General features: G+C 43.3%; 1 protein-coding gene across 21 annotated transcripts in view; it reads right to left on the bottom strand.

Annotated features, from left to right (window-relative positions):
• Positions 1–14,330, bottom strand: part of ANKS1B (ankyrin repeat and sterile alpha motif domain containing 1B) — a 1,305,582-nt gene that overhangs the window by 33,663 nt on the left and 1,257,589 nt on the right. For all 21 annotated transcript variants that reach the window (XR_004439654.1, XM_033220935.1, XM_033220933.1 and 18 more), the window contains 2 exons: positions 14,215–14,301; positions 5,713–5,850 (listed from right to left, as the gene is read on the bottom strand). Coding sequence is in view for 20 of the 21 variants with exons in the window: in XM_033220935.1 (XP_033076826.1) it covers positions 5,713–5,850; positions 14,215–14,301 (225 nt within the window). In the remaining variant the exon portion in view is untranslated. The remainder of the gene's footprint in view (positions 1–5,712; positions 5,851–14,214; positions 14,302–14,330) is intronic.

The raw sequence follows: 14,330 nt of genomic DNA, 5'->3' as shown, positions 1-14,330 counted from the left end.
GCCATGGCTTTTAATGCAATTAAAAAGAAATAACACCTTTCAACATATAAAACTATTGAATGAGGCTCTTCTCAGATATTTGATACAAATCTGATACTCCCATGGAGAATGCATCAAAATCTTTCTATGTTGACCTATGTCAACTCTCTGTTACTGAGAAATCTAGAATAACTGGCAAATAAAATACAGAAAACAACAGTTTTGAAATTACCTTGGTTGTCTCTCTCTCTCACCTATAGTGGCCTTCTGAGGACCATCACTTCAGCCTTGGGATGTGGTAGCCACTGAAATACCCGTTCCCTCTCTTGCAATTCCATTTGTGTAGAATTCTCTTCACTCATTTAAGAGCAGAGGAGAGAAAAGCTGAGTCCATTTTTAACTCTCACAACTCCTAGTCTCATAACACATCCTTCTTTTCTGCTCACCCTATGGTTCCCTCTTCCCCAAGTTCTCACTGCCTAGAAGGTGAAGTTAGGGGAAGCTTTGGTTCTACAGTGGGTGAGATGTGTTCCAGGCCTAGCAAGTTAGGGATGTGATTAGAAATCAGCTCCGACAATAAAGGGAGTGTAGACTCCAGAATACAGAAAAGGCTTGGCACTTGCCTGTGGGTATATACTGGCTTTTTTTCTTGACAACCCTAATTCTGTTTTGCTCTAGTCTTTTTATTTTCATCTCCCCATCATTTAAAACCGAAAATATCACAAGCTGAATTTATGGTAGATTCCAAGCAACAAAAACAGGCTTAGAGATCATCAAATGTAACATTTTCCAAAATGTGTTCTGCAGAAGGTTACCCCTGTGGGGTGCTCTCCAAAAAAAAAAAAAAAAAAAAAAGGCTGGGTGCAGTGGCTTCCGTCTGTAATCCCAGCACTTTGGGAGGCCGAGGTGGGCGGATCACGAGGTCGGGAAATCGGGACCATCCTGGCTAACATGGTGAAACCTCATCTCTACTCAAAATACAAAAAATTAGCTGGGCGTGGCAGCATGAGCGTGTAGTCCCAGCTACTCGGGAGGCTGAGGCAGGAGGATGGCATGAACCCGAGAGGCGGAGCTTGCAGTGAGCTGAGATCGCGCCACTGTACTCCAGCCTGGGCAACAGAGCGAGACTCTGTCTCAAAAAAGAAAAAAAAAAAAAAGGCTACCATGGTCAAATAAGCTTGAGAAGCCCCACACGCTCCACCCCCTGCTCGCATCTGAGCACATTCAAGGCCCCCCAGAGTCCCATAGTACATAGACTATGTTAAGCTCACATCCTAGCTTCTGTGGGGGGGGGGGGCTGCAGGCCTACTTTTCCGGACTATAATTTCTGAGAAAATGCTCTGAACTTCAAATCTAACTGTCCATAAACTGGAAACTTCCTAAACATCACTGAATTTGCTATCAGATAAAACCATAGGATATGTGATAACAGTACATAAAAACACGTGACCCATAAAAGGTCTTTAAGGTCAAAAAAGCAGTAACTTCACAATTAAAAATGTATACATACTCAGCTAAAAGGTTAAATGTGTATTTGAGGTATTATAGGTTATTCTTTAGTCTTTTTTGTTTTTTTTTGTTTTTTTTTTTTTTGCCATTTGGGGCAGGCCAGGGGACTGATTCATATCAAAAGATTTTTAAGGCTTCAAGACTGGACTGGTATTGAACTGCCCTACATAAAGATACAAAATCCATGCTCAGAGAAGCTTTTTTTAGTGCAAGTGAAGCCTGTTGCATCTCAGAATTGCTCAAAGTCTCAGGTCAAGGCTGGTGGCCTTTGTTACTAATTTTGAGGTTTGACGAACTGTGTTCACCTAGAGAAGATTAAAATGGAGGATCTGTGTAAGATGAAAGTCCTTTGGAACTGATATGAGAATCCTAAGCTAGTAATGTCTACATTAAATCAGACATCTGGATGAAAAGATAAATGTTGAAGCAATTCTCTACATGTTTTTCCAAGTGTATGTGGGATATGATGTTCATCATAAAACTAAACAGTCGACTATTTCTTCCCCCAACATTTCACCTCAGTATTCTGGTGTTACACATATGTATACATACAGCTAATAAACTCAAGGAGGCAGACAGTCCACAGAAACCAGTTTTAGTTTGATGTGGAAAAATGCTTTAGATACTCTGATGAAGGCAAATTACATATTACCTTAAAAACCAATTTTATTGAAAGAAATGCTGCAATACTTAGGAAAAAGGTGGCATTGATCCTGAAAAGTGTCAGAATATTCATGTTGATGTTCAACGCAAACACGGTCTAGAGGCAACAAGGTTTGTGGAATCATTGTTTTCTTTCTGCTGTTTCTATTTTAATGTTTATCTATTGCTTCCACTTTTTCAATCCTTTCATAATGGCGGTAGGAAAACTTTGGAAGATAAATACACATCGGACAAACCTATCTTCTGTCTTTTAGCAGAAAAAGGGTCAGGCTGTTCACTGACGTCAGCAGGCAGGGAGAGGGAGGAGGTGAAGGAACAAATGCTGAACACCTGTTATTTATGAAGCACTCTACATATGTTCTTTCATTTCTCTCCTGGCAAAAACCTGCAAGGTAGAAACTCTTGTCTCTGTTCTCTAGCTATGAAAATTGGGACTCGGAAAAGTCCAGCAACTTCTCTAAGACCAGGAAGTAGACAGATAGCTGATTTGGGATGTGAACTTCGGTATTCCGTACTTTCCATGACATCAATCCAACCCCTATAGAGAAAGGGGTTTCACATAAACCAAAATAGATGTGAACAGGATGATATTTGACTGTATAAAGAAACAATCACATTTTACAAGAATTGCAAGTTATGTTTAAGGCACCAGAAACCTAACACTGCACATCCTTGTAAACCCTGAATGAAATGGCTTTAATCGACACTTTAATCCCATGCAAACAAACGCTCCCTGAGACATTTAGAGTAGCCTTGTAGGGCGTTGCTTTGCAGTCTTTACTGTTACCACATACTACTTTTATATTACTCTCCTCAAGCCTCCGCAAATGGAAGGGATTTTTTCTTTTTAAAGGCCCATGATCATTCTTTCCCAGTTTCAATGTTTAAAAACCAAAAGGGGTGAGGAACATGTAGCATGATACAAATGCTCTGAGCATGAGCTGCCTGACTCATGGACCTTAGGCTGCTGTAGATTTTGGATTACAGTTGGCCTCGGCCTATAGGTGTTCATCAGAACGGGAAAACGTTGCTTCAAGCAGTCTTCTACCAATGACATTGAACTGGGGGCTGGCCTCTCACGAATATATCAATAGGTGATTCCTGATTCTTTAAATATGTATATTTCAAACCCAGTGAGCAGAGCAGAATCATCAAACTTAAGTGGCATTTTCAAATTATTCTGGTTATAAATATACTATATCAGAGATATCCTCAAGCAATTTGTACCACCTCAAGGGCCTATCAATCTTTTTTTTTTTTTTTTTTTTTTGAGGCGGAGTCTCGCTCTGTCGCCCGGACTGGAGTGCAGTGGCCAGATCTCAGCTCACTGCAAGCTCCGCCTCCCGGGTTTACGCCATTCTGCTGCCTCAGCCTCCCGAGTAGCTGGGACTACAGGTGCCTGCCACCTCGCCCAGCTAGTTTTTGTATTTTTAGTAGAGACGGGGTTTCACTGTGTTAGCCAGGATGGTCTCGATCTCCTGACCTCGTGATCCGCCCGTCTCGGCCTCCCAAAGTGCTGGGATTACAGGCTTGAGCCAGGGCCTATCAATCTTCAAGAAACATTTGTTGTTTCTTTTAATTGTTTTCGTTTTCCAAGTTAGTAATATATGAGCTAGTCTTTTAGGTTTAATGACAAGTATGGCTATAAGTGGAAGTGGTATAATCCTGTAAGGATGTCATTACAAGACTTTTTTTTTTTTTTTTTTTTTTCTGAGTCAGGGTTTTGCTCTGTAGCCCAGGCTGGAGTGTAGTGGCACGATCATAGGTCAGTGAAGCCTCAATCTCCTGGGCTCAATGGATTCTCTCATCAGCCTCCTGAGCAACTGGGACTACAGGTGTGCACCACCACACCTGGCTAATTTTTTGTTTTTCTTTTACTAGAGACAAAGTCTCACTGTGTTGCCCAGGCTGGTCTTGAACTCCTGAACTCAAGTGGTCCTCTCAACTTGGCCTCCCAAAGTACTGGGATTACAGGCATGAGCTGTGCCTGGCCAAGAGTAACTTTTTAAAAAAATTGAGACAGGGTCTCTCTGTCACCTGGGCTAGAGTGCAGTGGTGTGATCAGAGCTTACTGCAGCCTCGACCTCCCAGGCTCAGGTGATCCTCCCACCTCAGCCTCTCAGTTAGCTGGTACTACAGGCATGTGCTAATTTTTTTTTTTTTTTTTTTGCATTTTTGTTGAGATGGGGTTTCATCATGTCCCTCAGGCTGGTCTTCAACTCCTGAGCTCAAGTGATCTGCCCACCTCGGCCTCCAAAAGTGCTGGGATTTCAGGTGTGAGCCACTGCACCCGGCCACGACTAATTTCTGAATGAGCATATGGGCCTAACCTTGGAGTTCCCAATTACCACCTGCAGGTATCTAATGTGACTCCTATTCAATATAGAAGACTGCAGATCTGTATGAGGCAAACACACCTATTATGCCCTAGTACTTAGAAATGGCTACTAGAGAAACCGACAGACATAGTGAGGGACAAGGGGGCTGTAAGACCTTTACTATGTTTTGGTGCCAGAGAAACAAAGGAATTTCTCAAGTCTGAAAAGTGAAATTAGTAGTTGAGTAATGGCAGCTGAGATACTAGGTAGGGTTGGCGTTCTAAGTTGAATGGAAGAATGAAAATATTGAAAAATCTCTGAAGAGCCTAGTCTGCCAAAATTTACTTAGTGTTATGAGTGGAACTGTGACCCACTCAAAATTCATATGTTGAAGGCTTAACACGCAGTACCTCAGAATGTGGCTGTATTTTGAAGATAGTGCCCTGAAAGTGGTGATTCAGTTAAAATGAGGTCATTGGGGTGGGCCCTCATGCAATCTGACTGCTGTCCTTACAAGAAGAGGAAATTTGGACCCAGACATCCAAGCACAGAGGAAAGGCGATGTGAGGACACAGCAAGTAGGCAGCTGTATTAGTCTGTTCTCGTGCTGCTAATCAAGACATACCCAAGACTAAGTAATTTATAAAGGAAAGGGGTTTAATTGACTCACAGTTCCACATGGCTGGGGAGGCTTCACAATCATGGCAAAAGGTGAATGAGGAGCAAAGCCACGTCTTACATGGTGGCAGGCAAGTGAGAGCTTGGGCAGGGGAACTCCCATTTATAAAACTATCAGATCTTGTGACACTTACTCACTATCACGAGAACAGCACAGGAAAGACCCACCCCCATGATTCAATTACCTCCCACCAGGTCCCTCCCACGACACGTGGGAATTATGGGAGCTACAATTCAAGGTAAGATTTGGGTAGGGACACAGCCAAACCGTATCAGCAGCCATCTGCAAGGCAGGGAGAGAGGCCTCAGAAGAAACCAAACCTGCCGACACATTGCTTTTGCCCTTCTGGCCCCCAGAAACTGTGAGAAAATGAATTTCTGCCGTTTAAGCCCCTCGGTTTGTGGTACTTTGTTATGGCAGCCCTAGCAAACAAATACACTTGGTATGTATCTTAATACCAGGTAAACAAGCCAAGCTAGCATGTTAACTATAAGTTGGGCTTTCAACACAGTCCAGGCCCATTTTGGAAAGTCTTTAATCTGTTAAAAGGCGGCGGGTACTCACCACATCGAAGGCAGTAAACACGTGACAGTAGTGGTGATTGGACTTCAAATCTTTTGTGATATAGGCAAATGTTGAGAGGTCTTCTGGGTCCTGGGCAGCACAGGAGATATTACGAATTTCATGCTCAGCAATTATGTTCTGGAAGAAATGACATAAATGATCATAGTTTTCCTCTGCAAACTAGCATATTTGACAACCAAGACAAGTAACTTGGGATGCAGTTGCTTTCCTTCTTTCTGGAGTGTTCTAGACTAGCAACACTCAAAGTGGTCCACTATATTATCTGTGGGTAAATGAATGCCAGATCTGGAAGAAATATTTTCATTTAATTAAAAACAACCTAACACAGTCATTCTGGAGCTGCAGTTCTCACCAGGTGCTATGCATGGAAGCAGTCTGGATGGTGGCCACTTTTTTTCTTTTTTGAGATAAGAGTCTCACTCTGTTGCCCCTGGAGTACAGTGGCGCAATCTTGGCTCACTGCAGCCTCCCACTCCCAGGTTCAAGCAATTCTCCTGCCTCAGCCTCCCGAGTAGCTGGGACTACACACGCATGCCACCACACCTGGCTAATTTTTGTATTTTTAGTAGAGACGGGGTTTACACCATGTTGGCCAGGCTGGTCCTGAACTCCTGACCTCAGGTGATCTGCCTGCCTCGGCCTCCCAAAGTGCTGGGATTACAAGTGTGAGTCACCACGTCCAGCCTCCACTTTAAAAAATAACAGTAATTACTAAACATTTGACTTTCCGTTCCCCATGTCCACCTGTAGCTGTGCAGCACTGCTTTCTGCTAATTCTGTATGGAAGGAAGCATCTGTCGTTTTCTCTGTGTGAGAAGAGATCTGACCCAACGAGGCTCTTCAAATCCCTCGCCATCAAGATTGCACATTGTTCTTATGTCCTGCTCCTCCTCCCTCAGAGCAAGGGCAGGTACTGAAGGAAGCAGGCAGGTGGAAGCCTCAAGGTGCTTTCTCCATGGAAACTAAGGTGCAGGGGCCTGATAAGAGAAACACCACACTGCAACATTCAGGCCTTGGATGCCTTGCTTGATCTGGGCCCTGTGGCTATATAAACAACACCTTCCTAACTACATCCACTGTGTATAATTAGGAAGTGGTGCTGTTGCTACCATTATTACTTCACAGGTGAAGCAAATAGTACTCAAAGAATTTAAGTGCCTTATGCAGAGCAGGTGCTGGGGTGGGACTGAAATTTAGGGTCGTCTGACTGTGGAGCTCAGGCTCTTTGAAACGCATTGCAATGCCCTTCATCGTCTCCACCTCCCTCTTACTGGCTTAACAAGAATCGTGTTTTTTCCTCTCTAGCATCTCTTTGTGCCTTCTTCCCCAGTGGGGGAAAGGTTGAAGTACCATTGTCCTGAAGCACAAAATAACCATGAAGCAGCTTGGCTGCAAACCCTGCTAGAAACTTCTTTTGATACATAGATGTGTTTAAAAAGAAAAAAATAAAAAAATTCACGTAATCGTGCAATCATTTTTTATCTTATAATATCCCATTTATGTTTTTTTGCAGTTGTCACAGATCTAAAACCCTCAATGCTTTAGTTACTCTAATTACTTTTTAATTGTGCTGTCTTAAAAAACCTGTCGGCAATACAGTGTTCCGTGTACAGCCATCAATGCCTAAAAATGCTAACAAAGTGTCCTTCCCTGCCAGCAGCCCCAGCAAGTACTTCATGTCCCTCACTTAACCAAGCTGAGTGGTTCGGAGGCAATTACAGAATTAAAACTCGCAAAAGAAAATTAAATTAAGACATTTTTCACCGTGGTCTTGTGTGTTGACATTACATGCAGTACTCTGTCAAAAAATAACTCAAATTGCAATTGGAATCCCATAAACAAGTAACATTCTATTGCAAGATAAGTTTCAAAATAGAAGGTGATGATCCTTTTCTGGCATCCAGATAGCATTCCTTCAAGTAGAAAACCAAATTAGGGATGAGTGAGTCTTCAAATGAATGTTAAAATGAGAAAAAGGTGCAATGTGAGGTGCTGTGGGAGTCTCTGCCATTATCTTGATTGGGGGCACCCTGGGAAGCCTGGGTGGATTTGGTCTCACCTGTCCAGGAGGCACTGTCACAGGAAATAGATGCTTCAACTTTTACTAAGTTGGCATTTTGTGTTCTGGAGATCTTTTGCAAGATCTCAAGGTAGATCCACTTCTTGGGAAATGAAAAGTGCTCTGTGATTTTTACTGCACTGAACTCCCTGAATCTTGCCTACTCATGGGATGCCACTCTTAACAATTTCCAATGGTGCATGGCAGCACTGTGGCCAGGGGTAAAGTTGCAAAGGAGGAAAAGCGTATCTTTGCTGCTCTCTCCTCCTCTGTCTTTGCTGACCCCTGAATTTTCTGGAGCCCTCTTCTTCTTCTCTTTCTCTTTTTTTTTTGAGACAGGGTCTTGCTCTGTTGCCCAGGCTGGAGTGCAGTGGCACCATCTCAGCTCACTGCAACTTCTCAGGCTCAAGCAATCTCCCACCTCAGCCTCCTGAGTAGTTGGGACTACAGGTGTGCACCACCAGGCTGGGTTATTTTCTGTTTTTTTTTTTTTTTTTTCTTTTGGTAGAGAGGGGGTTTTGCCATGTTTCCCAGGTTGGTCTCCAACTCTTGGGCTCAAGCAATCCACTTGCTTCAGCTTCCCAGAGTGCTGGGATTACAGGTGTGAGCCACTGTGCCTGGCCTAGTCCCCCCGTTCTCTATTCCCCAGTACCCCAGGACTGTCTTTTAGCTTCCCAGGGAGGCCTGATGTATGTGATGCTGCATGTTCCAAAATCAGCCTCCTCTCCAACTGTGGAAACTTCTACTACTCTATTTTCATTGTCTAAGCTAGAAGGAAAGCTCATGCTAGTAAAAATATTCTATATTCAGGTAGGAATAACTGATCACTGTGGTCATCTTAACTGGCACTTAAAAGATGCTCTTTAATTTGTATTGATAGCCTATGGAGGCAGATATTTTTGAACAGACCTTTGTGATATATTGCCAATGCCAGAATGGGGTGAGGAGCTGGGATGTCACTACTGAAATACTGCCATCACTCTGCATCGTCTACCTGTGCAGAATGATGAAGCCAGTTCTCTACATGCAGGACGAATCCAAGGCCAAGGATACTACAGCTGTAGACTGTATGGAGACTAGATGGTAGACTTCCTCCTTGGAGAAGAAGCCAAAGAGGAAGACATTCTTTGCACCTCCTGTCATGCATTTATGAGTGGCTTTTCCACAAATTAAAAAGTGATGTCATGAAGAGGTACAGGTGTGCACCTCAGCTGAAAACTGGACTCCTCACATGTTCATCAGCCTCCATTTCTAAGTGCGTTTTAAGAAGACTAGAGCTTTAAAAGGCTCAAGAGAAGAACTGGCGAGGGGCTCCTCCTGCCTCTTCTTGGGGATAGAATTTCTGGCAGTGTAGCACCCTTCAACAGGGAGAGATGGCTTTTCCTGTCTGTTGTTTTCCATCATGGTGAGAAACAGCTGAAGAGGTGTCTTGCTGGTAGGGGTAGGACAGGATTCTCGGGTCCAGCTAACTCATATGGTGGTTCTGAGAAGGGCATGTGGTGATGAAGTGATGCAGCCTAGAAATCTGCCTCTCGCCACTGCCTTCAATCTGAGCCCTGACAGGTGGGACCTTTCTCCTGCATCTCCTCATCAGGCCGGGCTTTTCCTGAGTGAGGAGGAGACTGCAGTGTTCCCTCCAGGGCGGGTCCAACAGTGTAGACCGAGAGCTAACTGGTGATGCCCTGTCGGGCACATGATGCTGAGAACAGCACAGGTGCTTAACATGGCCTTAATTTGTCTCCAAGCTTCTTAGGAGTATTTGCTATAAAAAAAACAATGGGAGGTCCACCACAGTGACTCATGTCTGTAATTCCAGTGCTTTGGGAGGCTGAGGCAGAAATATTGCTTGAGGCCAGGAGTTTAAGACCAGCCTAGGAAATATAGCGAGATCCCATCTCTACAAAAAATTTAACTAATTATCCAGGTGTGGTGGTGCATACCTGTAGTCTCAGCTGCTCTGGAGGCTGAGGTTGGGGGATCACTTGAGCCCAGGAGTTTGAGGTTACAGTGAGCCGTGGTGGCGCCACTGCACTCCAGCCCGGGCAACAGAGCGAGACCCTGTCTCTTAAAAAAAAACAAAAAACAACCTAAAAAAAACCCCAAAACAACAGGCACTTGTTCAGGCAAATGTTCCAAAGTATTTTGTGCCCCCAAAATAGCATAGGCCTTGTTTAAAACTGGCATTCCAAAAAAATTTTTAAAAACTCAAAAAAGAAAACAACAATGAAAGCAAAAAACAAACCCTGGCACTGCATCATTTTTAATTTAGCCAGATGGGAAGACTGAGGAGGGAGTCAGCACAGGAAGGCAAAATGCAACCTGCTCCTCAGCTGAGCACTGAATGTAGAAACCGTGTCTCCTCTCGGAAGACCTCCCCCGCCCCCCGCCAACCTGAAGAAGGGTCTGTTACTAAACAGTTGCAGTTCTGCAGGCGGAATTCCCTGCTACAGCAACCTTTGGGCTATTGATCAACAGAAGGCTGAGGTGATTTATCTAAAACACTTTAGTGCTAAATCTATTGCAAGTTCCACTTTTAATTCAAGATCGCTTTCTGCTTCCTCCTTCTTAAATCAGGATTAGTGATTCAATTCATTTCCTAAGTTGCTAGGCAATACATTTATGAGTTTATAACTAGGCCTCTAACCCTTTCCCATGAATTCAGCCAAACCCATTTATTTATTAGAATCAAAGGAAAGAAATGCTTCGGGGAGGGTTCATCTTTCACAGAGTCTAACGGGGGCTCACAGGAAGGGAAGAGTAATTAACACACAACAAATTATCCATTGCACTTCAAACTAATTCGTGGAAGGTAGCTGTGGAGTAACAGAAAAAGCGTTAGGTTAGGGAGGTTGAAAATCAAGTTTGAGTCGTTTTTCATGACCAACAGGCTGTGTGACTGCAGGGCAGCATTGAGCCAAGGGACTGAGGCCTTCAGGTCTCCAGCTGCCCAGGGCAGATTAAACAACCCCCTCTCTGACCAGGGCAGGGGTAAGAGATGCAAGGTTAGGAGAGCACTGTTGAAGAATAAAGTACCATGAAAACATAAAATATGAACAGTAGGTTGGGCGCGGTGGCTCACACCTGTAATCCCAGCACTTTGGGAGGCTGAGACAGGTGGATTATCTGAGGTCAGGAGTTCGAAAGCAGCCTGGCCAATATGGCAAAATCCCGTCTCTACTAAAAATACAAAAATCAGCTGGGCGTGGTGGCACGCCCCTGTAATCCCAGCTACTCGGGAGGCTGAGGCATGAGAATCGCTTGAATTCCAGGCCTAGTGGCCTCTAATACCTGAAATGATGAGATCTTTAAATATGCTTGTATATTACAAGTCCTTTGCTTCAAATAAAAGTGGCTCACTGATACAACACTGCCCAGTGGGGGAAATCTTTGGTGAAAACAGAAAGCAGGACTCTGGAGTTTATCAATCCGCTCCTTTTCTGCTGTGCTCTTTGCTTTAGAACAAAGTGGCAAACATAGGTGTCCTTGCAGACACTGCTAGAATCTAGGTGTCTGGGCATGGTTCCTTTCACACCACAACTTGAGGATGATCCTTCAACTGTGGATCCTCTGCCCCTTCTGAAGCCAGTCCTCCCGCCCTGGCTGGTGGTAGTGTTTCTCAGCCTTACCCAGTCACACTCCACCAATACGGCCTTCCAGTATTTCTTTCTTCTATCCTTCTAAACACAATCTCTCTACTTTGGCTCCCCACACAGCAACTACTAGACTACTGCCCTGAGTCACTCACTCTCTCCCTACCCACTGTCATACTGGGGGAGATCAGCTACCTCACAGGTCACTGGGATGTGGACCCTGTATAGCCAGTTGAAATTAACATCCTCCAATTCCTTTAAAAGCGTATGTTGTCATACATTCACAGATTGGCTCCACTTGCCACCAACATACGCACTTTGCCTTTGCTCTAGATTCTGAAAATATGTTGAGGACCACACTGCAAGGACTTGAAAAAATCTGCTGACCTTCTTTATTTAGCATCTTTATTTACACAGAATTATCTTTTGCATATCTTTCTGTGCTTTTGCTTCCAAGAGTAGTCATCAGTGAGCAGAGGTTTATGGATAACTCATCTAACTATTGGCAATTGAAGCAGAAGTATCTCCTTGAGGTACAGGAGCATCAACTTCTGTGTCCCTTGACGTGTTAGTAAGCAACATACAATGAAACTGGCAAGCTCTCTTTCATTCTTCTGATTGTGGAGAGCGGGTTAGAGAGAATGTTATTAATACAGCTGCATCCAGCCATACCCCCAGCATCATGAAATGACTGACTTAGGACTGCAGGAACTTCTCAGGGCAAATGCCACTTGTTTAGAAATTGTCAGAATCCAAGTCTGCTAAAGTTGTTCATCTAAGAGAGTGTCAAATTCATCCACTGAAAATATACAGCTATTCAAGCTTTTCAAGCATAAATGGAATAGAGGGAGTTTCTCCAATTTAGAAAAAAAAAAAAAATCCAGGTGCCAAAGTCTTTCTTAAGATTTAGATACAGCAATAGCAATGGTATCTGTGCCATTCTATAATATGTTCCATAAAGTGTTAGAACTTTTAAAACCAACTGACTATAATTTAAGGTTAAAGTAATTTTATATACCAGGAACTAAAGATGCTTCCAAGAAATAAAAAAGCAAATCGATTGGCATTGTTCTCATGTGAGTCTCCACAATTATTATCTGTCAACAGCCATCAACAATATTTTGCATAGTTGGAATCACCATTATGCTGATATTATTGGTCAGCATAATGATGCTGGTTATATGCTTTTTGTCTGGGTTTCAGAACTTTTTCTATAACTGTGAGGTTGTTTTCCCAAGTAGATTTGGGAAACTTGGGTTTATCTAACTACTGAAACAACAACCTCTTTCGTTACAGAAAACCAATTGGAAAAACTTCCGATTCAGATGCTGGGGTTTAATACAGACACCAAAGAGTCACTGCCCGTACGACTTTTCCCTGGTACCTAAATCCAGTTGCCTTGGCCCTAAGTTGCTGTTTCTTAAGTTCACCTGTTTCACGATTTCTGTTCCCTTTCTCCAAAATGGAAGAGGTCCAGGTGGGAGGTCTGGGTGAGAGGTCCAGAGAAAAACCAGCATTCACCAATAGTAATCACCTCTTTTACCCTCCTTCTGTTCCTGATTAGTTGAAAGGATGCAGGAATAAAACACATGAACGTTTGAGGTTTTGTTAGGAGAAGCCAGTCAGCTTTGAGTTTAAGGAGAGGGACAAGGGTCACCCAAGCGTTCCACTTCAGCACCAGGACACTGCTGTCTTTGTCAAGAAAGGAATGCTTTTTCAGTAAAATGCAACCCCGCTGACCACACTTGACATCACAGCCCACAAACTATTCCCACTGTGAGGAAGAAGTCACAGCGGAGCCACAGCATGGCCTGGGCTGCTTTTCTGATTGTGTCTCCTAAGAAAACAATACAGCTGAGGCTGGGTGCAGTGGCTCACGCCTGTAATCCCAGCACTTTGGGAGACTGAGGCGGGCGGATCACAAGGTCAGGAGATCGAGACCATCCTGGCTAACATGGTGAAACCCTGTCTCTACTAAAAATACAAAAAATTAGCTGGGCATGGTGGTGGGCGCCTGTAGTTCCAGCTACTCAGGAGGCTGAGGCTGGGAGGTGGAGCTTGCAGTGAGCCAAGATCACACAGCCTAGGCCACAGAGTGAGACTCCATCTTGAAAGAAAGAAAGAAAGAAAAGAAGGAAGGAAGGAAGGAAGGAGGAAGGAAGGAAAGAAGGAAGGAAGGAAGGAAGGAAGGAAGGGAAAGAAAAGAAAAGAAAAGAAAAGAAGGAAGGAAGGAGAGAGAGAGAAAGAAAGAAAGAAAGAAAGAAAGAAAGAAAGAAAGAAAGAAAGAAAGGCAACAATACAGCTGAAACTCTCTCCCATCTCAGAGGTTGGGAATTAAATGTGTTATAAAATTAAAAAGTGAGAAAATTATCAACAGAAAAGACACATATATATATCTAGATAAATAAAGACAAAAGTTCTAGCCCTTTATCTAGTAACATCTCCTCTGATGGAGGAGTGATGACATTGTTGACTTTTCCATCTACAAGTGATTTTTGTCTTCTTTTTCAATGTTGTCCAGATCCAAAGGGACATGCTAGATAATAAGTGGCCACAGTCTAATAGAGAAAGCATCATGAAAAAGTGACAGCGCAATATTTATAGAAACCCCAGATCAAGCCCTTCCCCCAAATGGTGCCTTTCTGTATGTATGAAAGTGTATGTGTGTGTGTACATGAGTGTGTATCTATAGGTATATGTAGGAAGCATGAAGGTTGAGGGAATGGGATGATTAAAGTGGAGAATGCTGGTTATTATAGGAAGCAAAGGATTCTAGATCATATTCTCAAGACTGCATCTGGTGTCTAAACCAGACAGAGGTGTGGTACTTACCTTATTTGTTGCATCAATAAATTTGACTCCTTTATATGAAACAGAAAGAATAATAGTAGGGACCTTCTTCATTTGCTCTGTAGACTTCTGAAATTAAAATTAGAAAGCTGTTAGAG

This window comes from Trachypithecus francoisi, unplaced genomic scaffold (genome assembly GCF_009764315.1).
Source record: "Trachypithecus francoisi isolate TF-2019V2 unplaced genomic scaffold, Tfra_2.0 Lachesis_group11, whole genome shotgun sequence".
Classification (NCBI taxonomy): Eukaryota; Metazoa; Chordata; class Mammalia; order Primates; family Cercopithecidae; genus Trachypithecus; species Trachypithecus francoisi.
Note: the sequence above shows the minus strand (reverse complement) of the source record. Positions and strands in the feature narration are given on the sequence as shown.